Genomic DNA, 24,634 nt, shown 5'->3' with positions numbered 1-24,634 from the left:
GTATATGTATATTCACAAAGATGAAAACTACCTGAAGTTCTGAGTTAACAGTTGGATTTTTCTATCTGTTCCACCATATATAATATTAATTCATACCTGTTTGTCGAGAGTAGCTTGCAAATCTATTATTCGTACTGATGAATCCTGCTCGATCGGATCGAGACTTCCATTGCTCAGTCTACTGCCAACTTCGGCGAACTTCTCTGTACCTTTTTGTACCAACTGCTGTTGCTGCTGCAATTGATGTTGCTGATATTGCTGTTGCTGCTGTTGCTGACTTGTTGCCTGCTCAGTCTCATTCTGCCCGATCACAACACTACATTCAGAATGCCTCGCTCGCATTGCCTCTTCTGCATCGCCGCGTAATTCCCAAAAACTACGTCTACACTACACGAATACTACGCGATTGTACGACCAGCATGCACGACTATGATAGACACATTCTCTCGTGAATGCAGCGAATCGATGAATGATAGACAAAAGGTAATTCAGCATGATAATTTAGTTATCATCCGAGACAAAAGTGCGCCTGTTTAAGTAATCTTTCGGAAGAAAAAGAACATGTTTACATAATGAGAATTTGATATAGAATCTTATGCTACTTTAAATGTCTTCCGCGGAATAAAACACGGAAAATATTTCAATGAAATGATCAACATACATAACACGTAATATTGTAAATATACTGGAATAGAACATATTATGGTAAAATATTACAGAAATATATACGATATATTACACGTTTATAAATAACAATAAAATATTACAGGGATATATTATACTTCCAAATGACCTCTGTTCCCAATCGACTTGAAATTTTACATATAAGTTTTCAATATAAGGAATAAAGTGCGCGTGAGAAATAAAGCAGTCTCAACTGCAAAAAACAAAAAAATTTTTTATATAAGACAAAATCAACTCTATATATTGCGATGTCACAACCTGTGTACGTCATCCGTGTACAAGAGCCGTGCGGCTCAATCGCAGAGACGCGACACAAGTCTTGCGTCCTCCCGACACAGGATCAGATGAGTTTTCGTTGGTGCGTGTGTGTATTCGTCCTATCTTTTCTTTATCAAAATTTCGCGTTTAAACGCCAAGAAGCAAGGCAGAAATAAGCAATTGCAATACTTATTCCTGTGTATTTACGACGTCTCGTTCATCTAGGAGGAAGCAAAAGAAACGCTACTATCGCCAAGGATTACCGAAGCATTCCGGAACGCGAGAACATGTAAGTCATACCTTACCTCTTTCTTATATCATGTAAGGCATACAGATAGACTTCTATCCAGAATTTACTTGCAGAAACGGAAAAGGAATCAAAGTTGCAGAGGCAGCGCAAGGAAAGCCGTCCACGAACAACTAGAGAACCCCGTTAAGGCGATGCTGGACCAGTCTCTATACGTGCTTATTTTTGTACTCAGATATCTCTTAATTGGCTTCTGCAGCCAACTTGTGACAACATGAGCCCATATAAAAATTTTAGACATTGTATATATGAAATAAGTAACTAGCGAGATGTGAATTAAATCAAAGAACAATACAACGCTTGCAGAATAATCTTAGAAGCATTAGTATAAAAGATATAAATGTATGAAAATTGTTTATATAATTTTCACGTGTATTGGTGCAAAAAGCAGAAATTGTGATCATGGTAGTTCAGAGACATTAAAGGTGCTACAGTCAAAAGAACAAGGACAGATAAATGCGTTTGACAAAGAGCGCTTGCCTATTCCCCTTATTCTTCACTTCACGCGCGACCCTAAGTTCATTGAAGAAAAATCTGCAACAATCTGCAGTACCGACGTCGAGTGAGTTCCACCGTCAATACAGCATCGCCTTAAAGAACAATCATAGATCCGATGCAGAACCTCCTTATACAAATGACCGTATTCCGCTTACTATTCCTGCAGTAAGCGGTAAGTGGCCGTTCGAGATCATTAAAAAAAAAAATAATAATAATTCTGATGAGTATGGATCAGAATCCACAGGAAATAGAAAAAATTCAAGAGTAATAATAAGAGAAGCATCGTTCTATTCTTTGAATGTATTCTCTCAAGATTTTTATTCCAATTACATTGCTAATACGACTGAATTTTATTGAACTTCTTATCCAATATTTAACGTTGTTTAAACCATGGTACTTTGATTCTTATGAATCAGAAATCCATAAGCAAAGGAAGAAGAAGAATAGAAAAAATTGCAAGGAACGAGAGGACGCAGGACCAAAAGACTTCCCATGACAAACCTTGCCGTGTGGTGAGACAAACGTCATTATTGCATTAAAATTGCCGATTTAGGACGGAAGCCGACTGGAATAGCTTTATTTTTGAGTTCTTTCCCAGGCGCCCTTTATTGTACTGTCAAGCTTGCATTTTTGTCGCTATAACGTCGTTCGTTCGGTTCTGCCAAACTGCGTAACTAGAGACTTTTCGCTTATCGTGCTTGCTGACGCTGCAGTCATCGTCGTTGTAAAGTCTATCGTAATTTCTGCGTGATTATGCATATATTTGTGTTACTTGCGCGAGTAGTGTAGTTTATTGTATTCGTTAATATCTTATGCATTTCTTCGCGAGTTAGGCAAAGGTACAGAAGTTCAGAAGTTTCGTGTGTTCTGTGATTGACATTTTTGTTTAATTCTTGGTCCTGGCGAACTAAATCAACTCGCGTGCAATATGATTTCAGTTTAATAAGTTGCTTCGAGAACGTAATTGATCAGAAAAAAGTTTAAAATCTTAGAAATGTTACTACACAATCGGTATTGCTGAAAAATGATTTATTGTGAAGTTATAAAAAAAAAATTAAGCAAAAATAAAAAATTGTTCAAAAATCCACTTTTCCTCTAAAAAATTATATCTTCACAACAAAAAACTTTTAAGGATTTTAAATTCAGTGTCTTAAAGCTAAAAAATCATTAAAAAAAATTGTCACTTAAAAAAAATTGTCATTGTCATTCCTTTTAAAAAGTATAATTATGTAACAAGGAGAATATGAGGAATTTTTGATTAAAGTGTCTAAAATTAAAAAATGTGTTTTATAATACATTTCAGACCCTGCGCAGAAAGCCCTCTTTTCCACAGTACTATATAGTATTCTAACTTTAGAGTATATGCAAGTACATATGCGAACAAACCTGTTCAAACGTGTTTTGTGCGGTTATTTTATATGAGATTACTCACAAAAAAATTTCACTCACACACAATGTAGTTCCACAGACTCCAACAAAACTTTGCTACCGTTCAAATTCTAGTTGACCAATAAAGTTGATCAACTGCATCAATCAAAAGAGGAGATTTTAAACTTTTTTTACCCCATAATCCAAATCTCCTATCTCATTCTGTCTTCATACAGCAAGCGTTCAAAACTTTATATGAAGTCTCTCTGACCTACTTGTGTATTTAAGGGTTGAAACTTTAAAATAAACCATAATTTCTAATACGCGTGATCAGTTCAGTTTCGAGAAATAACGAGAATAGAAATTAGTTCGAGCGAGAAGGAAGTAGAGATTAGTCGAGAGCACTGAGGTTGCGACACTTTTTCTTCGATGGTTTTTGAAATGTAGCTTTGCTCATCGAGCGGCAAACGTTATTGCTTGGATCCACAAGTAAGAATCAATTACATTTGCCGCTCAATAAGCAAGACCGCATTCTGAAAACCATCAAAGAAAAAATATCGCAACCTCAGTGCTTCTAACTGTACATAAAGTTACATATCTTAACGACGTGAAAAATTTACGTTGGCATGAACAATTTATATTAAATATTTCGCACAGATATCGTGAGCAAAAGATACAAAATATGCAATCAGGACTTGTTTACAAGCGGTCCGTGTGATAGTGCGCGACACGAGGCGGGTTGCGAAGAGTCGTCGAGGCTTTCAAGCCAGTGTACGGGATTCGCGCAAAGCGGGAGAATTATACGCGACTCACAGGCAAGCGTTCGGAATCGAGGCCTCAAACAAGGCGCGAGTTCCCGAAGCCCCGGGATGTGGATTCGGGGATGTAAATGACGAGAACCATCGGTGCCCGAGTATCTCAGGAGCGGGCGAGAACCTCAGACGCTTTTCACGCGGTGGGTGGATGTATGGGACGGAGTCGGCGGCCGAGAACCTCTATCAAACTTGCAGTCAACTCGTCAAGGAGTGAAATATACTCAGATACCGTTTCGCTCAAGAACCTTGGTGACGTGTACCTGGGCTATTGGTAGATGTCAGGAACAGTCAGTGTCCGAGAAACTCGGAAGTGACAGAGAACATCTACCGCGCTTTGTCAGTTGCTTTTGGGATTGCGTAGCTCCAGATACAGCGGAGATCTGATCGGTTTTGTATCTCGACGGAGGATGAACTCTCGTGCTAATCGTCGGGTTATTTATCCGGCAATTAGCATGTTCGGGTAACGACCTCCTCCTCGAAGAATGACTCTCCTCCTCGGAGCGCTTCGCTTTTATCTCACTTTTTTGTTCAAGCGCGCCAGTGATACAGGCATGGAAAATTGGATCGCACTGCGCATGCGTCCCAACTTTGCTCGCGCGTGGATCGTGCTTGCTAACGGCCGAGTGCAGCCGTTAGCGTCTATAACTAGTAAAAGTAATTTAAAGTGGCGCACCGGCCAGGCCTCTGACGGATGGTCGTCGGGGAAAATACACTTTTTGATTGGGGAGTGCATTGTTATATCTTATTATGAATGGAATATATTATAAAAGTTTCTCATAATAAACTTAAAGGTTTTAAGGGTCACTGAATCACAAATCTGTTATTAAAAATGGCAAATTATGGAATTAGGAGATTCAAAATGGCACCCTTAACATGCAGTTTTGTTGGATTACAATAATCGAATTATTTATCAAAACAAATCTGAGCGTGCTCTTTAAGACACGCTGATTACGAATCCATTAATTAAATGGAAAAATCATTGATGGCATATTTAAAATGGCCAATCCAAAATATTTGTACCCAATTAAAGTCACATATTTAACATATTTCATACAAAAAATAAATCTTTCGAAGTCTTCTGTTGAACACTGCTAAAATAGGATTAAAAAAAAACTCAAATTGAAAAATTCCGTAAAAATGATGGATACTAGATACTGGTGTAAGTTTATTTGCTTCAGTCGATGATAACGGCCTACTTGACCACTCTTAGTCAAATCCAGAGACAACGGCGAGGACGTGGTGGTCACTGTCTCCATTATTTCTTTTTAATTTTTAATTTTATGTTTCTCTTTTTTTTAATTTTTTTACGTTTCTATATATACGAGGTGTGTTCAAAAAGTATCGCGAATTTTGAATTTTCGCGGGTTACGTATATTCGAATTTCGATCTTTTTGTGGCGTTATGTTGGTACTTATGTCTCTCACTTATGCCGACAAGCTCGGCCATTTTGAATGTTCACTTAATTGTTGACAGCTGCTTTGCTTGCACGTGTTTTGGATCGTCTTCGATTTTTACCTATTCAAAAAAATGGATCAAAGAACCTGTATCAAATTTTGTGTGAAAAACGAAATTAAGTGCGCGGATGCATTCCGAATGTTGACTGTGGCATACGGAGAAGCTACCTTGGACCGAAGCAACGTTTATCGGTGGTACAAAATGTTCTCAGAAGGCCGAGAAGATGTGAACGACGAAGAGCGTGCCGGACGCCCGAGCACTTCAACAACAGACGAAAAAATTAATGAAGTGGAGAAAATGGTATTGGCCAATCGTCGAATCACCGTTAGAGAAATTGCTGAGGACCTAAACATATCGATTGGCTCGTGCCATTCGATTTTTATCAATGATTTGGGCATGAGACGGGTCGCCGCGAAATTCGTACCAAAATTGCTCAATTGCGACCAAAAACAGCATCGCATGAACATTGCTAATGAGATGTTGGACTCTGTCCGCGACGACCCAAATTTGCTCCAGAGGGTCATAACTGGTGACGAATCGTGGGTTTATGGTTATGACGTGGAAACCAAAGCTCAATCATCTCAATGGAAGCTGCCGCACGAACCAAGACCGAAAAAAGCGCGCCAAGTTCGGTCGAATGTGAAAGTTTTGCTGACAGTTTTCTTCGATTGCAGGGGCGTGGTGCATCATGAGTTCTTGCCACAGGGTAGAACGGTCAATAAGGAATATTACCTGCAAGTTATGCGCAATTTGCGCGAAGCAATCCGCCAGAAACGCCCGGATTTGTGGAAGAACAAAAATTGGCTTTTGCACCACGATAACGCCCCTGCTCACACATCGTTGCTTGTGCGCGACTTTTTGGCCAAAAACAACACACTAATGATGCCGCAGCCACCGTATTCCCCAGATCTGGCCCCCTGTGACTTTTTCTTGTTCCCTAAACTGAAGAGGCCCATGAAAGGACGACGTTACGCTACGCTTGACGAGATAAAGACGGCATCGAAGGAGGAGCTGAACAAGATAAAAAAAAATGATTTTTTGAAGTGCTTCGAAGATTGGAAAAACCGTTGGCACAAGTGTATAATATCTCATGGGGATTACTTTGAAGGGGACAAAATAGATATTCATGAATAAATAAATAATTTTTGAAAAAACACAAAATTGGCGATACTTTTTGAACACACCTCGTATCTATTATCCTTGGATTATTTCAATTTGTAATCTCTAATGTATCTACAGGGTGTACCAGTAGAATCCGAAAAAATTTATTATGAGTTTTCAGAATCCTTTTAATAAAAAATAACAATCGTAAGAAAAATATTTTTATATTTGGGTTAAAGCATTCCTAAAAAAACAGTTTTATTCTATATAGCCCCCTCTACTTCGATGACCGCTTCAATTTTGGGCCGGAAGCACGCGCATGTCTCTGTTAAAAATTTCTTCACCATACACGCAAACAATGCCTCAAGCGGCTTTCAGCGGCTTTCAGCGATGCAACGTTAGGATGTCGAGTCTTGTTGGAGTGTCCCTCAAACACGCAGCACACGAAATAATCCAGCGGATAAAGTCTAGGCTATTAGCAGGCTTTACTCCGACACATTTTCATGTTTTCGAAGAGCCGATTCTGCACTAAGTGGCCGTCTAAGAACCTTCTTCGGATCCTTTGAAAGCCATATAGTGATGAATAATGTCGTAAACTGTCGATTTCGGGTGATCGGAGAACTTTATTATTCCGGACACGGTACGTCCCACGCAAAGATTTTGAACAAGCACAGCTCTCCGGTTATATTCTGGACACTGCTTAACCAGTTCGGCCATGACAAAGTTATGTTTTTGTTCCCAATGGATGAGGTTTACTTGAATGCTATCTAGTTGCCGGCTCACAAGTTATTATATGGCAAAAATTCTAATTTAAAAATTGTCCGAATTCTACTGGTACACCCTGTATTAAGTATTATTCTAAAGCCTCTTCATTGCATTTTAACCCTCACCGTGTAACGTGTTTTTTGGTACCATTAACTGTAAAGGGGGGTCATCAATGTCCAGTATGGTTTTCTTAATGGATTAAGTAATTCAAAAAATAATAAAAAAATCATGTAGTAGTCTTAACTATTCTAAATAAAAGATTTATACATTATTTAACAAATCCATTTGTTTAATATTTTATTTTTTAAATATATAAACTAAAATGCGTATATGGTAGTAATATGTTCCAAAATTTGTAACTTTTGAACAAATAAATAAAATTTAATAAATTAAAAATAAAGTTTAAGGTTCATATTTTAATAAAAAAATATACCAACAAATATTTTTAAATTTAAATTTAAATTTTAAATTTAACTCCTTAAGTTCGGGCCATAAAATCTTATAATTTTGAAACTTGTAAGAATAAACGTTCGTAATAAAAAAATATGGTATTCGACTTTAAAAAATTCATCTTTATTTAAAATCTACATTCTCATATCCTTACTATTATCTTCTCCAAAATATGTATCATTCAAGGATAAAGGTTATTATAATACCTTTTCGGTAGAGCAATTGCCATTTTTTTTAAAGATAAACTAAGTAAAAACATTTTCGTATAAATAATATATATGTATGTTTTTTATGTGTAAAAGTCAACAAACACAAAAAATTATTTTACTTACTTGTACAACAAATATACGTTACCTGTAAACAAGGTCATTTTGTCCACGCTTCACTTTCATTGTTCGCTGTTCATCGACAGAATGACGCACTTTGCCAGGCTTTTACGAGTATTTTCCCGGGCACTACCCACTTGTTTTCAAAGTATTTATAATTTTTAAAATCGCTTGGACAAAAATAACCCCTCCTTTAAAAAGCAAGGGTTAAAAACAAATTTTTTTTGTGCCCCCTATTTCCATAATTTGCCATTTTTAATAACAGATTCATGATCAGCAAACATTGAAACCGTTGTAAGTATGACAAGACCGAGAAATCGCCGAACACACAGAGCAGTCTAGTAACGAGATCCCGTACCAGCAAGGGATGGATAGTGTTCCGTCTTGTTATCACAGGATGGAAGCCTCTCTTAAGCTATAATTGGAGGCATTCTGGAAATATTCTGCTGGAGTTTTCAAAGCGTTAAAGACATCCGTAAAGTTTTAGTGGATAAAAATCTCACTCTCCAGTCTCACCCCGAGAATTGAGGGGACTTATGTAAGATTTTTGCGCGAAAAAGTCACCTTAAATTTTTTAAATAAAATTTCGTATTTTTGAAAGATAAGAACTCTTCAAAATACAAAAATCAAGCAGTAAAAACAAAGGTACATAAGAGTCAAAAGCGATCAATAATGTGCAATTTGTATTTCGTTAATAAATAATTAAATCTATTACATATCAATGTAAATTAATTAGGAGAAACGTATTTTTATTACCTATTCTTATAGTCTTACAGATCTTTTCAAAGCAATACAATTTTATTTTTTTTAAGTAAGCTGTTTCGTTAGCAAACTTTTTAAGATGTATAGTCTACAAAAGCAAAATTGGAAGATAATTCAAACAACGAAGACAATATCGGTAATTGTCCAACCATGAAAAGGTCGACAATTTCGAAATGACTTACTTAAAATGGATAAATTATAATTTTTGAAAAAGTCTAAAAAAGAGCTATTAGAATATTCAATCAAAAATAGAGGTACCATTTAAAAAATAAAAGATGATTTTGTCTTGACCTTAGTAATGCCATTCAAAGTCAAACTGCTAAAATGAGGAAATAGAATTATTTAAACCCTATAATGTCTAAAATAGTTTTCTATAAAACTATATTTTTTGAGATATTTTGGCTTCCAAATATTCGTTTCTCACTCCTATATTATACATATTATAATATATATGTTATATGTACATGTGATATAGAATCGATTTTAGTTAATAAGTGTTATCTTACTGAAATAATTCCCTTGGAAAATGTAAAAAAGTTTTTTTACATTTTCCAAGGGAATTATTTTATTCAAGGGGCACACTTTATTTCTCACATTGAAAACAACTTAGATGTATAATAAAATTTTAGGTCGATCAGAAGCAGGCGTCATTCGGAAGTTTATCCCCCTCTCCCCCCAATTACAATTACATTGCTGTAATACAATACGCAGTTGTGATATATTCGTAAAATATAAAAATGAAATAAAATATAATACTTCTCGCAATTTTGATCAATATTACCATAATATTTATATATTAATATTAATATAACAATTGTGATATATTATGATTTATTTTGACTAATATTTTAATATTACTGTGATATATTTGTAATATTTTAATAACATTCATGCTATATCTTATTGTAATACATTGGGTAATATATTGTTGTTATATTACGTATCATGTAAAGATAAGATGATACAATTCGCGAACATATACACGTTAGTAATAATTCAAAGTGCTTCAATATTTGAGTAGATATTACAAAAGAAATATAATTATACATCAATTATATACCAACCAATATAATACAGATTCGATTCACAGCTCTCACTTAAACTAGAACCTTATAAACCTCAATAATATAAAAAAAGGTCCAAGTAAAACATTACCAAGTGAGAGAAAGTGGATATTATATATATATATATATATATATATATATATATATAATATGCTACACATGAGCATGCAAAGTGAGAAGAAACTCCACAAAAACATTTTACGACTCTCAGACAAATCTTAAACATCTCCACTTATCCATGATTAGTGCGTTGTATGAAAAATATATGTATTCGTGAATATTTATGCACATATGGCTCGATCAACATCAAGTATCGATAACACAATCTTTTTACCTTATTCTGTTGTTGACCTTCATCCGCCTGTCCATTCTCTTTCGGTCTATCGTCTAATGCTTTCGATGGATGCCCGCTTACTTTATATTGCTGAAACTGCAAGCACACTTACATTAAGTGATAATAAGAGCCATAATGTTCAAAGTTTTAATATTTATAATGTCTATAACTATAATGTTTCGTGTATATTATTTATTGAGAAACAAAACTATGTTGACACATTCATAAGATTTCTATTGCCAAGATGGCTATTAGAAAATTTTTCATATACAGCAAAGAATATAACATTTCAGCAATATTGCAGAATTGTAAAGTTTCTGCAACAGTGTTCTGTGCTGTATGATTTTCAGAAAAAATTAGAATTTCTACAAGTAAGTTTCAAATAAAGAAGGCTGTTAAAAGTGTCAATTTTAGCCTTTAAGTAAAACCTGAATAAAATTTTAAAAAATCATTGTTTAGATCAAATAACAAGAAATAACAATTGTTCGAAAAGTGGTGGCAATACTGCTAAAATGGATTAAATCAAAAGTAACATTAACTAAAAATCTACATGTACAGTGCGTTGCATTGATGCCTGAAGTACCAATTTTAGAGACCACGTTTCTTTCTTGATTATTATTACGTTCATAACCGAATGCTGCGGATGGCCGCTTGAAAATTTCTGAGAGAAAATTGATGGAAAAGAAATTTTTTTCATTGCAAAAATGTTTTTAAAAATGTTACAAAAATATTGTTTTGCTCATTGGAATCATGTGGTATAATAATAATATTTATACGGACATTTCGAAGAAATTCATAGAATTAGAACGTCCATAGAATATTTACAGGAAAAAATGAGGCGTTTATTTGATAGTCCACAGGACTTTATAACAAGTACTGACTACGATATCCTGCTCAATAAAACAGGACGTTCTTAGGATATCGCGTAGATATCCCTGTGCTAATAGAAAATATGTTTAACTGACACATTTTTGTACACATGCAAACATTTAAAATTGGCACTAAATTAACATTTTTTTATACCTTTTTAATTTAAATTTTCTAATCCTAAATTCTCTTCAATTTATTAAAAATTTGATTATATTATTTAGAGATTTTTCTCAATCTTTCTTATTCATTCAATTGCGAAGAAAAAATTAAAAACTATTTGTATTAAATTATTTCAAATATCGAATTTAAAAAAAGGACAGAGAAAGCAGAAAATTTTCATCAATTTTACATAAAGTGAAATCTTTATCTTTCTATTTTAATGCAATAACAACATAAACTCTACTATAAATTTATATAGGGTAATATGGGGTAAAGTAAGACGGATTTTTTGTCTGCCTCCATAGAAGTGTCAAAAAATTGAATTTTTGAACAATCAATGGTTGTTTTCACTAGAAGACGAAAAAAAAACTAACTTTCTATAACTGCGGATTTTCAAAATTTTGATTTTAAGTTGTAGTTTTAGTTATTTTTTCAAAAACAAAAAATTTTGGGCTTTTAAAAAATGGTGGGATAAAGTGGGACACCAAAAAAATTCAAAACCAACTTAAATCGACTTCTATGTTTAATCAACACTCCTAAATAATAAATAATTGAAAATAGAGCAATAAAATCCTTCCCTTTTTCTATAATGACTATAACATTTAAAGTATTTAAACTTATAATTCTTTGATAGTTCGCAGTTATTGTCACATTATAGTAATATTTAATATTAAATTTTCTCCGTGTATAAGTAAAAACATTCAAAATAATTAATAAAAATCACTTGATTTGCACTAATTCTTCAAGAAAACATGAAAAACCCACTTTATCCCACAACGTTAATTTACACGCAATCATTCATTACCGAAACTAGATTAAGTTTCCACAACATTTTCTTTTTTACTTAGAAAAATAATAGAAAAACAATAACTGCACATAAGTTTCCTTTGTTGAACACTTTAAAAACTTGCTTAAATAACGAGTATTATGAACACAAGACAAACTTTATAAAAATGACTTTTAAGATTGGTTTCGTACAGAACAAAATATTTGTACACAAACTCCAATGGCTAATTGAAACATGAGCTATCATAATAAGCAATAGATGACAATTTTCCGTTTTGCTCTAAACTCACTACTACAAAGAAATACCACTTTATCTCACGTCCAACTTTACCCCACATCACCTTACATATAAAAATTCTCTAAAAATTCTGATTTTTCTAGACAAAAATATTTCCTAAACATTTCAAGCTTTCAGATATTTCCAGATAACATAAGCATTCTCAAAGTAAACCAACTTCTCGATGCACGGATTAGTTCATCAATCAAGCCTCAAATATAGGTTCGAGCAAGAGAGAAGAAAAATACTCGACGCGATTGTTATTTTAGATATTACACAAAAGATTTAATTTTAGAATTCTAGAGCATATCTTCTACTAACAAATAAAAACAATTATAGGCAAAGAATTATTTACAAAAGAAAGTACTATTTACAATAGTAATTTGTTCGGAAACAATAAAACCAAAAATTCTTCATGTGCGAGATAATATAGGGTAAGAATATTTAATGAGCGGCGAAGTTCTGTAGCGATATCGCCATTTCCCAGGATGTTGATCGCGTACCACGGGCTATTCACGTGAGAATTCGGCTGAGTGCTCACGTGTGCTCAGTGGAAGGCGAAGCATTAGTGCTTCGCGAATTAGTGATTTGCTATAGCGGGCCGCTCAGCGCAGGCAAATTCGCAAATTTGACGGGTGCGGATCCGACATGTCAACCAGGAACTTTCGGTGCAAAACCCCAAATTCGACTTCGTTTTTGTCGATAGAAATGGCAATATTTCAACGCAAGATTGATTGGAATTCAGTAATTATTCATCTTACGGAAAACTCCGATGGCATCGATATTAACATGTTGTCAAAATCATACCCCTGATTGTGAGTGACCTCCAAGAAGTTTTAGCCGTCGTTTGTTATTTATTAAAAAATTATAATTCCAAAAACATTGTGAAAATTATGGTGAAACTTTATAAAAAGAGGAGCAGTCTCTGACGAACTTGACTTTGACATATGTTATAGAGGCAAGGATATTGAACAATTTTTCCTTATAAAGTAAGCGTTTTCGTACAATTTTCGAAATATACTTGGTGAAAGAAAAACAGTTTTTCTGAATTATTTCATAAAATATTTATTTTACAAAAAAATGTGTCAAATAATAAATAAAGCTCGTACTAAGCTCTATAAAAAATGTTATATACATATTTTACCTAGCTTTAGTACTTTAGTCGTTATAGTAGAAAAACTGTATTAAAATAATTTTTTTTTATTTTTAGTAGTTCTGCGTAAAATGTAGATGCTTGGACGGGGGAGGGGCTCCGATCCTCCCCCGCGCCCCCTCCCCGTATTTTTCCCAACCTACTCCATCTCAGTCAGTTCACTAATGACGGGATGCGGGAAGGGGGTGGGTCATCAGGCTCAAATAATGAGTTGTACACAGGGTGATTCATAACGACCCATGTGCCCCTGTAAAGACGTGTTCTTGGATAAAATCTAAGACAATTTTTCCTATACAAAAATTTTGTCTGACGCTTACTTTTTAAATTATAAGAGAATAAAGTTAGCAAATTATAGGCCGTGTAGACATTCGACGCGGGCGCTTAAGCGTTCATTCTACGAGAGCGCCGATTAATTTATAAGGAAAAGTTGTTCAATATCCTCTCCTTGATAACATATATCAAGGTCAAGGTCGTCAGAGGCTGCTCTCCTTTTATAAAGTTTTACTAAAATTATAATGGATTTTTAACCTTTTATGCGGAACAAGGCCTATCTTATTGTTAGTAATCTATTGACAAATTTTTTTTATATTATGTCTAATTTCTGTCTAACTTCTATTAGTGTCAATAATGAATAAATATGTTAAAAATATTTAATAAATATATTTTTTCAATATACTAGATAAATTTGCGACTTTCCACGCAAAACAAAGTCTACCTACCCCCACCCCCCCCCCCCATCTCGGGGGCAAAATGAGGACTGCAGATATACAGTACCCATGTGAAACAGTAATAAATCTGTAGACTTCGTTTCGCCTCCAAAGCAGGGGGGGAGGGGGGAGTAGAATAGATATCACCAAATCATAAAAAATATATATCCAGTTAGTAATAATATTGTTGAATAAAGTATGTGTATAAGACTAAAATTAATATAAATTTTGTTTTATTTATGAAACTTTCTTAATTGATAACTTTTTAACAAAAGGCGAGTCGACGGCTGAAACTTGTGGACGGTTACTCAGGACCATGACCTTGACAACATATGTAACGCTCAAAATTATCGGAGCTGCTTCCCCTAAAGTAAATAATTACCTGGAATTCTTGAAAGAGTCACCCTAATTGAAGCTAGTGCTCGCGGACAGGTTCGGCGGCCAAGAACACTGTAGCCATGACTAACTAGGAAGACATCCCAACCGCTAAGTCCCGATAAATAATTAACGCATAATGAAATGATTCGGCTTCGGTACTTTTCGTAAATCTAAAGAATCGCTAGTTCCCTAACGGAGTGCGCGTGCGAGCTGACTTAATGAATTCACGGACCCCGCCTTCACGGCGCGCTCCTATAATAGCTGTATCGGTCGTTAGGACATTTCGCTGTAGAACTTAAAATTGATACGTTGCCCTTTTGAACTGGGCCAGCCTGGTGGCAATGATGTGAAATTATTAGGGTCGCATCGTTACATCAAAAAATAAACATTTGTAATATCTTTATATTTTAATTTAACAAAATGTACGAATACTCACTTCCTCTTTGATATGGCCTAGTTCCTCTTCAAGACTCGTATTTCTTTCAAGGGCCACGCGCAAACGCTCACGTACCTGAAAATCATCAACATTATTAATCCAATATTAATAGTTGTAAACATCGTATGCATTTGTATGTACATTGCTTGTTAGCGATTCGCAGGGGCGTGTTCAAAAACAGCACAAGATATCGTACACATAGTCTACACTCATATCAAATATACGTGAAACATTCATATAACAACTCATTGTCAGTAGAATGTCATTCTCAAAGATAAACAATATATAAGAGACATATCGAGTATATACTGATAATGGTAATACTTAATTATAAAAGTAATTTTTATTAAAAATATGTTTCTATTATGGATTTAATTATTTCTAAACCGTAAACACCCAGTTTTGTGTAATTTAAATATATTACGATTTCGACTTAATCACTCTAAAATGTAGAGATTATTTCACCTGTTCAATTTTTTAACAATAATCGCAGGCCAGAGCATGCCATATTTAGATATACGGTACTAAGTACTACATTTTCCCTATTATGCTGTCCATATGCGCAGACTTGGATATGTTCTTGCTGTAAACCAAGTATGTGTTTCCAGCAAGATACACCAAAGGGCACAATGCAACTGTGAATCATTTCATCCTTGTTGATGTAGCAAGAATAATAACTCGCTAGCATTAACCTTTTAACAAAATATTTATTTAATTATTTTTGGTGTTTATAAATAGGTGGCCCTGAAAAGGGCCGTTTGGTTTCTTTTTTAATAATAGATCTTCTTTCTGGTCGGCTAATTATGAAGATCTTTGAAGGGTCTAGATAATCTTAATGTTTTAGATTCAGATCTCTCAAACGCAAAAGATCTCTCGTCGATGTTGAAGCTTCCCTCGTTGTCAAAGAAGATGTTTGAGTAGCTCTAGAAACTCTTGAGATAGTCGTTTAAGTTCTTTTCTCGTATTCTCTAGGAGGCTATCTTGGAATGGGATTGATCTGTGCCTCAGGAACGAGCAGGATATTTTGATCTCTTCTGATCCTTGGATCACCAAAAGAGTAACTTAGTTGGAATTCTCCAGAAATCCTTGGAAATTCTTTGATCTTCTAAATTTCAATTTCAATTAACTTCCACTCAGCCATTGAAAAGATTTGAGGAGAATGCCTTGGTCTCGAAAATCTCCTCCTTACATATCATATGTGACATCTTTTTAGTAACTTCGCCATCTGGTTTTTGATTTATAATTTTAATTTCTTTGAAACAACCAATATTCGTTAATGCGCGGAGTTATCTCGCGGCTAGATTAACGGAATAGGTTCGAAGCGGGAGAGTAAAAATAAATCAATACGCGGTATTGAGAGATGATTGACGAGACTATAACATTTATTTCTAATGCAACGTTCTAATACAACATATATTTTTTCAAGTCGGAGTGTGAACAGTGCGTCCGCGGTGGATTACAAGAATATAAGAAAAGAAGAGACAAAGACAGGGCGGAAATGTAATTCGCTATAATCTAAATCTTTAGACGGACAATGATATTAAGAAACAAATACGGTGTGCTATTTACAGTACATTTACAAGCGGCCTTGACCGCAAAATTGCGAAGAAACCTCGCAGTTCTCGGAATCAGTGCCGGTTTTTCCGAGTATTCCGACTAGCCGAGTTTCTCGGCGCGGTCGTGTTTATACTCGGCGGGACGCGGTGTACGGTACATTGACGGCGCAAATACGCGGGCTAGCCCGGTGCGTTCATACGCCGAATCAATCGTTTCCGCGGTGCGTCTGGCTTAATAGCTGGTGGAGTGGTTCTGGTTGGCGCGGAGTCGCCGGATTTCGCCAGGAACACCCGGACCGGCGGTAAAGGTCCTTTGTCGCCACCAAGTATCTTGGCAAGCGGCAAAGAACCTTTACCGCATATTCTCGCCGAAGAGGAGTTGCGGATCAGGATCGGGAACGGTAAATGGATGCTGAGCGTGCGAGCGGAGGCCTTTTATACCTCCTGGCTCGCGCGCTCGGCCGTTTTCGCATGATCTCGTTTTCTTACGAGATTTCATCTCGGGATTCCCGTTCCTCCAGGCCGCTGGTACAGACGCGCTTTCGCGGGGATTTCTTCTTGCGACTAGCCAGTGATGCGCGTGCGCGCGGCCTTCTATCGTGCACGGGTCTGCCTCGTGCTAACGACCGCTTTCGGCCGTTAGCGGTGTTATCGTCGTGGAAGCGTTTAGGCGCGAGCGCACCTTCTGTTGTTTAAAGTCGAACAGAGACCTCCGGCTGGTGTTCGCCGGAAATAATGCATGTGATATGCATGCATTGTTACATCTTCTTTTGTTAAATTTTAATGAGATATAATTTTTATAATTTATTCTTCTTTCTGAAGTGTATTCTTTTTCTATTGTTTTTGTATTTTATTTTCCAGATTTAAATTTTATATTTTATTTTTCGTGTGATCAAAATGATCGCCACAATTGACAAACAAGGATAAAATAATTCATTGTGTTACATTGTATCAACATTGTGTCTTGCTGAAAAATGCCCTGAGAGATAAATCGTAATCACAGAACAATGATATCAGATAAAGTGTATAAATCAACAAAAAAAAAGAACATTCTTCGACTGTATACATGAATCAGAAATATTCGACACGATGTAACATCTTCTTAGGTTATGTTGCATAAATATTAATTATTACAAAATATAAAGCAATATTATAAAAACTACTATATCACCTAACAAAAGAGCCTTTCTACTTTGTATTTATGTTTTTAAAATATATTCCGTTTTCAAGTGTACCTCATATCAGCCTACGGGGATGCTTGGTTTTACCCCATTTGTAGGGCAAGATAGTGAGAAGAGCATCTTTCTCATTTACCTTAAAAATAGTTTATTTCACTAAAGATTTTTTTCAATAATAACTATACTGAAAGATGAAATCCAAAGAATATTTCACAAGTAAAGATAATTCATTAATTATAAAAATCTAGCTTTTATTTATCATCAAACCTTAACTATTCTGTTTTGACCCTCCTCTCACCTATAAAATATAAATTTTTGAAATCTAACACCTTTATTTAAAAAATTTTTATGTATTTTAAGTGTTTATATAATTCTAAATATTTCAAAGAGTATTGTGGATTAAGGCGATGCTAGAGTCATCGGATGTATACGCGGATCAACAAATCTTTTATTGAAGACACGGATTAAAAAATCCTCTTACAGAATGAAAGTACAGACAATAAAAAAGTCTGATAGCTACAATTTGATATAAAAAACAAAAAAAAGTTATAAAAATATAGTTATGTTAGTCAACATTTGCTACGCATAGAAATTTGAGACTTTGTACATGTAAAATAAGCATGGTCCGGTCTCAAAATTACAACAAAGAACAATACTGTGCCTTTTGAATGAGTCTAGAAGCATTAGTATAAAAAAAAATTTGTTTCGAAAATTTCATTTGTGTAAATGGGCGTGCAAAAGCAGTTTGAATAGTAACAGAACAGTAATTGTGTAACATGTTGATCTTGAATTAGATGGCGCTAAAGTCGAAGAACAAGGACAGATGAGTGCGTTTGACAAAAAGCGCAAGCCTATATCCCTTACTACTCTTCGTCCCGCTCGCGACCACGAATCACTCGACTTATCGTCGGAAAGAAATCTTTCCGACGTCGAGTGAGTTTCACTGTCAATCGGTCTCTATATGTGCTTATTTTCGAACACTCAGATCTCTTAATTAGCTTTGCAGATCTCAAAATCCTTTTACACAATTAAAGCAGTGACGAAACATGAAAATTACAATTTAATACAAAAAACAAAAGTAGATTGAAAAATTATAGTTTAATTGTCGGTTCTTGCAGTTGACTCGTGACAATACTTGTCCAATATAAAAGTTGTAGATTTCGTACGTATGAAATAAGTAGTTTCCAGCGTATAAATTAAACGTAAGAACAACACGGCATATGCAGAATAAGCTTAAAAACTTCAGTATAAGAGAGATAAGTGTCTAAAAATTGTTTATGTAATGCATGCGGAATTGATGCAAAGAGCAGTAATTGTGTTCATGGTAGTTGAAAGATCTTGCATTAGATAGCGTTGAATCGAAAATGACGGACAAGATAATGTTTTCATGAGTACGCTTGATAAAGAGCGCTAGCCTATTCGCCTAGTTTTAGTGTTATTCTTTTTATCTTTTGCTCCGCGCGTGACCGCGTGCCGTTCGACTCTCTATCAAAGAAAAATCTTAAGTACCAACATTGAATGAGTTCGCTCATCATTCCAGCATCGCCATAAGACACAGCCTGTATATTTCTATAGTACAATGTCTGAAGATCATTTTCGTATAAGAATTTTGAGCACTATATTCTTTATTGATATGATAACGGATTTTATACGCTAACAATCGAGATGATGACTAATTATCGTATTAGCAACAAATTTTAATTTTATTATATTTTGATTATATGCATTTTTACATTATTTTATAAATGTATCGAAAATATGCAAATATCAAATTCTATGAATGTAAATTTTAGAGATGACGGTTCAACGCCAAGCACATAGTGATATTTTTTAAATAATTATATATTTTGAATTTATTTTAGCGGTTTTTTGTAAAATTGAATTAAGACACTTCAGTGTACTTGTTTTTTGTTTGTTAATACTCTATATTTTTTTCTAATATGAGAAAAGTCCAACTTAATGGCAAGTTGAATCCTCTCATCTTATTAGTGAATTCAAATAAATTATTTATACAAGTAAATATTAAGTGTGTCAATTTATAAAAAACATCACTATTTTGAAGAAATATTTACTTGTGTAATATAAATAATTTACTTGAATAGTACTAATAACATATTTATTTAAATCACAATAAATTGTTTCTCAGTGTAAATAACTTGATTTTCGTAACAGAATATCTTTTATAACAGAAATCTTTATAAATCAATCCTGGTTTATAAAAAACTGCAAAAGCGATTTCATAAAATGGTTTAAAATGTACCTTTTCGTCCAAAGCCTTGTGATGCTCAAAAAGACTTTTTAAAGCTTTGAGCACTTCTACCTCAGACGATACGCCGGATTGCGCAGCAGCTTGACGTTTCACAACTGTCATCCTGAGCGACCGTTCATGACGCGATACTAAACACTCTAAATGTTCCAGTAAGAGCTGCAAATAGCGATAACGAAATACATTATGTTAATGAGAAAATTACGCTAATTAATTCAATATTATTAATCCTTTAATAGCAAATTTTTTAATTATTATATTTACTAATTAGTCTTACATTTTTCGAAAGTCAGATATTTATTTATTGAAAAAAATGATTAAGGAACAAAAGGATTCTATTATAAAGAAATTTTTTGGAATATTAAAAAAATTCAACTACATACGCGTGTGTTGTTTCGTTCTGCTTTTAATTCAGAAATTTCTTCTTCTCTTTCCAAAATGCTTTCTCGCGCTGCCGCCAATTCCTTTGTCAGCTGTGAAAATTCCTGCAATAAAACAATAAACATTAAATAATAAAAAGCTTAGGAAAACGCTCGTATTGTGATTAAACACAAAGTATAATAATAATCGGTCAGATTAACGAGCTAAATTAAACGATTTAATTCAAGATTTAATTTACAATAACATATTAAACAAATTACGCAAGAACGTTTCGGCTCTACTTAGCCTTTATCAGCCTATTAAATTCAATTATAATACAATTAGAAGTTCGTTTTTTACAAAAGAATTTTTTCCCTCTGTTTTAAATATAACAAATTTTCCCTAAACTATCTTAAAATTGTCGTGTATGTCGCATACCGTCTGTGATTTTTTTGATGGCAAACAGGCAAACTCAAACTCGTGTATCGAATGTTAATCTTGAGCGCGCGCGCGCGTGTGCGTGCGTGCGTGTGCGTATGTGCGTATGTGCACGCGCGCGCGCGCGCGCGTGTGTGTGTGTGTGTGTGTAAGTGTTGTTAGTCCGTCTCTTCATTGGTGGAATGAAGACAGTCCTCCAAACAGCACAATTTTTTCCTTACATGATGAAACTCACAAAATCACTAGCGGCTTCATACTACACTTGTATAAAAAACTTACATATGAAGCCGCGAGTGATTTTTATTACTTTAATACGTTTTCTTAATAAAAGCATATGTAACGTGTGATTTAAAAGATATTAAGATCAATAATATTCTACACTCATTTCTGTTGTTTAAAATTGTGTTTCTCATTAAAATTGTGTTTCTCATTAAAAAAGTGTATTATAAAATTGTAACAATAGGAAATAAAAATTAATCATTACCCAGTGTAATGAAAATAAAATTTTCGTGCTTCCATTATGTGAAAAAAAAGTTTGTTGGATTTTCGTTACAGTTTTAGTATTACTGTTTCTGAGGTGCTAACTTTATTTTTCAACACGGCAGCACATGCTTTTCCACAAAAAGAGGAGCCTTCAAACGTTACAATCCGTTCAGAGGATGCTAAAGTAATACGAATTATTGATATTAACAAATTAATGTAAATCTACGAATTGGATTTACAGAATCAGAAAATTCTTTTATAGGATTGAAATATGCGTAAAAAAGAAGAGTGTAATGATCATAGATATATACTATAGATTGCTGATTGCGTCGAATTTGTGACTCTAATTGAATGTCGCCAAATTGGAAAGATTTTGCACACGCATGCGCATTTACCCGCATGTTTCTTTTTTATTATTATTATTTTTTTTTGACAATTTGAAAATCAAACTGTCAAAACCAGCGTCGTAAAATTTATATTAATTGGGTTATATAACAACATCATCCGTAGAATTGGTTAATCCCTAGGTTAGCTTATGGGCTGGTTTTTTAATTCATCGATTGATTAATCGCATTATGCGCAAATACAACTTTATTTTGTAAAAGCCGCATTTGCACATAATGCGATTGATCAATCGATGAATTAAAAAACTCGCCCTATTTATAAGAGTTCAGTCAAGTTGGCGACACGTGCCCAAAGTGAGACAAAATTAAAAGAAAGATTGTTTACAAAAGTATTTACAACTGTTTATGCAATAATTTTTGCTCCTGTAATTTAAAATGGGACGATGCTGCTTTTGTAATAATACAAGAAGGCACGAATCTACATCATCATATCACAAGTATTGCATTATTGTATTACTTTTATTTATATGTACTTTTTTGAAGTTTTTCTCTGAATTGATGGATTAGTGTGTCTTCATCTCACTTTTGAGGAATTCCGATACAGTTTTATATATTATATCTATATAAAAGTTATCTTTGTCTTATTTATAACAATAAATTTAAATAGCTCAAAATCTCAATATTATATCCTTAAACATATTGTAAGTTTCCTCTCAACAATCAGCAACTTCTAAAATAATGACTAAATAATTATCCTGTTAAAAATTGGATACCAACCAACTCGACCACTTTATGCTCTGATCATTTCATAGAAGATTGCTTTGACCGTTCAGGATGTGTAGTACAATTGAAACTAAACAGTATTCCAACGCGTTTTGATAATCCTTATCATTACTGTATATATTGCAAACGAAAGCGAATACATAAATCAGAATATTCCTTTTTCAAGTAAGATTATAACAATTTTTTTTAATTGTAAATATAAATAAATGTTTATAAATTGAAATAAAAACGTCTTGTAAATAAATGTTTACAAATTGAAATAAGAACTCCTCTAGCATCAAAATGCAAGTTAGCATCGCTAATTATTAAATTATTTCTAATTTAATAAATGTGATATTACCTGTTCATGTTCAACTTATAGCTGCGTTCTGACCAGAAAAGTAATTTGACACGTAGTCGGTTGAATTTGAAAAAAAGTAAACATCACACAATTAAAATTTATAAAAAGCACTAAGATCCAGTTTGACTGTACAAGGCGTTCTTATTTCAATTCGTATGTATTACATTAACGGTTAAATATTTCCAATTATAAATGAATATATTTATTAATTTCTGTTCATATTGTAAACTTAGATTTCCATTAGACAAATCAGATATTTTAAAGATGGCTTGATAATATGGGAATCAAGAATTGGATTCCAAACAATTATTTATGTTCAGAACATTTTAAGCAAAAATGTTTTCGCAAGATATGAGGAAGATATTGGTTAAAAGATAACAGCGTTCCAACAATATTTAAGGTTGAATGTTTTAACAATATAAAATCATGTAAAATCTTTATTTTTATGTTTAATAAATATTTCTCTTTAGTTATTAAAATAAAAATTTAATACAATTATATTATTTTCAGTTGTATCAACATCACCAGAAAATGTTTTTCCGTGTAAAAGAGAATTGAATCAGAAGATACAATTCAACAACAATGCTATGTTTGATCCTCCATAACAAGAATCTTGTAATGAATTAAGAGACCTAATTGAAACACACTCATGAGGTAACTAATTTTCATTAATATTGTTACAAATTGAAGAGTTCAAAAATTCATTTTTTTCAGATCAAAGTACTAGTAAGACTTCTCTGAAAAAAATATACCTATTTCTGAGGAATCTTTTATTGTACTTACCACAAATGGTAAGTAATAATGAATAAGATAAAAATTATTATTAAAAAATTCTTTCCATGCATGCGCAAAAGTTTTTTTTAATCTTTTAGATGAAAAGGTCAATGGATTATCGACATCTAATAATTACACTGAAATTATAAATCATAGTAATGGAGAACGGTCAACCGTTACATGAAAAAACATTTATAAATTCCCAATCAGTACATCATGATCATCATTATTATGCTTCTCCGTCAACACAACATAAGAAATTTATAAAAAGTAAAGAAATATTTAAAAAAAGGAACAAATAATTAAAATCAAAAACCGACAGCTTCGACATCTTCGAACTAAAATAAAAATCTTAAAAGAAGTTATAACAGATTTACGACGCAAGAATATGGTCTCGGAAAATTGTTTGAGCTGCCTCAATACAATATCGGATCAGGGGGTTAAAGAATTTGTAAAACGTGCTATAAAAAATGGTAAGAAATTAAGCAAACAAAAATACCCACCAGCTTTGCGTAGCTTAGCACTAACTCTAGAATTTTATTCATCTCGTGCATATAATTATGTACGTGAAAAGACGAACATAACTTTGCCTGCACCAAGTGTATTAAGATCGTGGTACAATTTCATCGATGGAGAACCAGAGTTTACTTCGGAAAGTTTTATATCATTAAAATATAAAGTGAAAAAGGCAAATTTAGAAAATAAAAAAATTATTGTCTCGCTTATAATAGATGAAAAATAGGGAATAAAAAAAAGAACTCAGAGAAGTAGAGATGGTAAAGTACGTGGACACGTTAATTTTAGCGCTGTATTTGAAACGGACGATAATTTGCGAGAAGCCAAAAATGCATTAGTTTTAATGATTGTAGCTATTGATGATAATTCGAAGTTGCCCATTGCTTACTTCTTGATCGACGAAATTGACTCTAATACTTCATCGGGTTTAATAAGGAGTAGTTTAATTAAATTGCAAGAAATTGGTGTTGAAGTTGTCTTTAACTTTGGATGGTACTAGTGAGCATTTATCTATGGTACAAAAACTAGGTGCTAAATTTGATATCGCATGTAATGTTATAGCCTTATTTTCTTCATCCTGTAACTCAAAACTATGTGTACGTTAAATATGATGGTTGTCACATGCTTAAATTAATTCAAAATG

The 24,634-nt window shown here is 33.7% G+C and overlaps 1 protein-coding gene across 21 annotated transcripts in view; it reads right to left on the bottom strand.

Moving 5' to 3' along the window:
• LOC105199525 (liprin-alpha-1) overlaps positions 1–24,634 on the bottom strand; it is a 226,288-nt gene that overhangs the window by 143,618 nt on the left and 58,036 nt on the right. For 19 of the 21 annotated variants that reach the window (XM_039450861.1, XM_026139120.2, XM_026139121.2 and 16 more), the window contains 5 exons: positions 20,337–20,438; positions 19,948–20,112; positions 14,954–15,028; positions 10,188–10,283; positions 97–300 (listed from right to left, as the gene is read on the bottom strand). In XM_039450861.1, the coding sequence (XP_039306795.1) occupies positions 97–300; positions 10,188–10,283; positions 14,954–15,028; positions 19,948–20,112; positions 20,337–20,438 (642 nt within the window). Of the gene's footprint in view, positions 1–96; positions 317–10,187; positions 10,284–14,953; positions 15,029–19,947; positions 20,113–20,336; positions 20,439–24,634 lie in introns of those variants that run through there. The other 2 variants (XM_039450864.1, XM_026139141.2) reach the window with 2 other exon arrangements.

Source organism: Solenopsis invicta, chromosome 6, assembly GCF_016802725.1.
Source record: "Solenopsis invicta isolate M01_SB chromosome 6, UNIL_Sinv_3.0, whole genome shotgun sequence".
Lineage (NCBI taxonomy): Eukaryota > Metazoa > Arthropoda > Insecta > Hymenoptera > Formicidae > Solenopsis > Solenopsis invicta.
The sequence above is the reverse complement of the archived record's forward strand: the minus strand, read 5'-3'. Positions and strand labels throughout refer to the sequence as shown.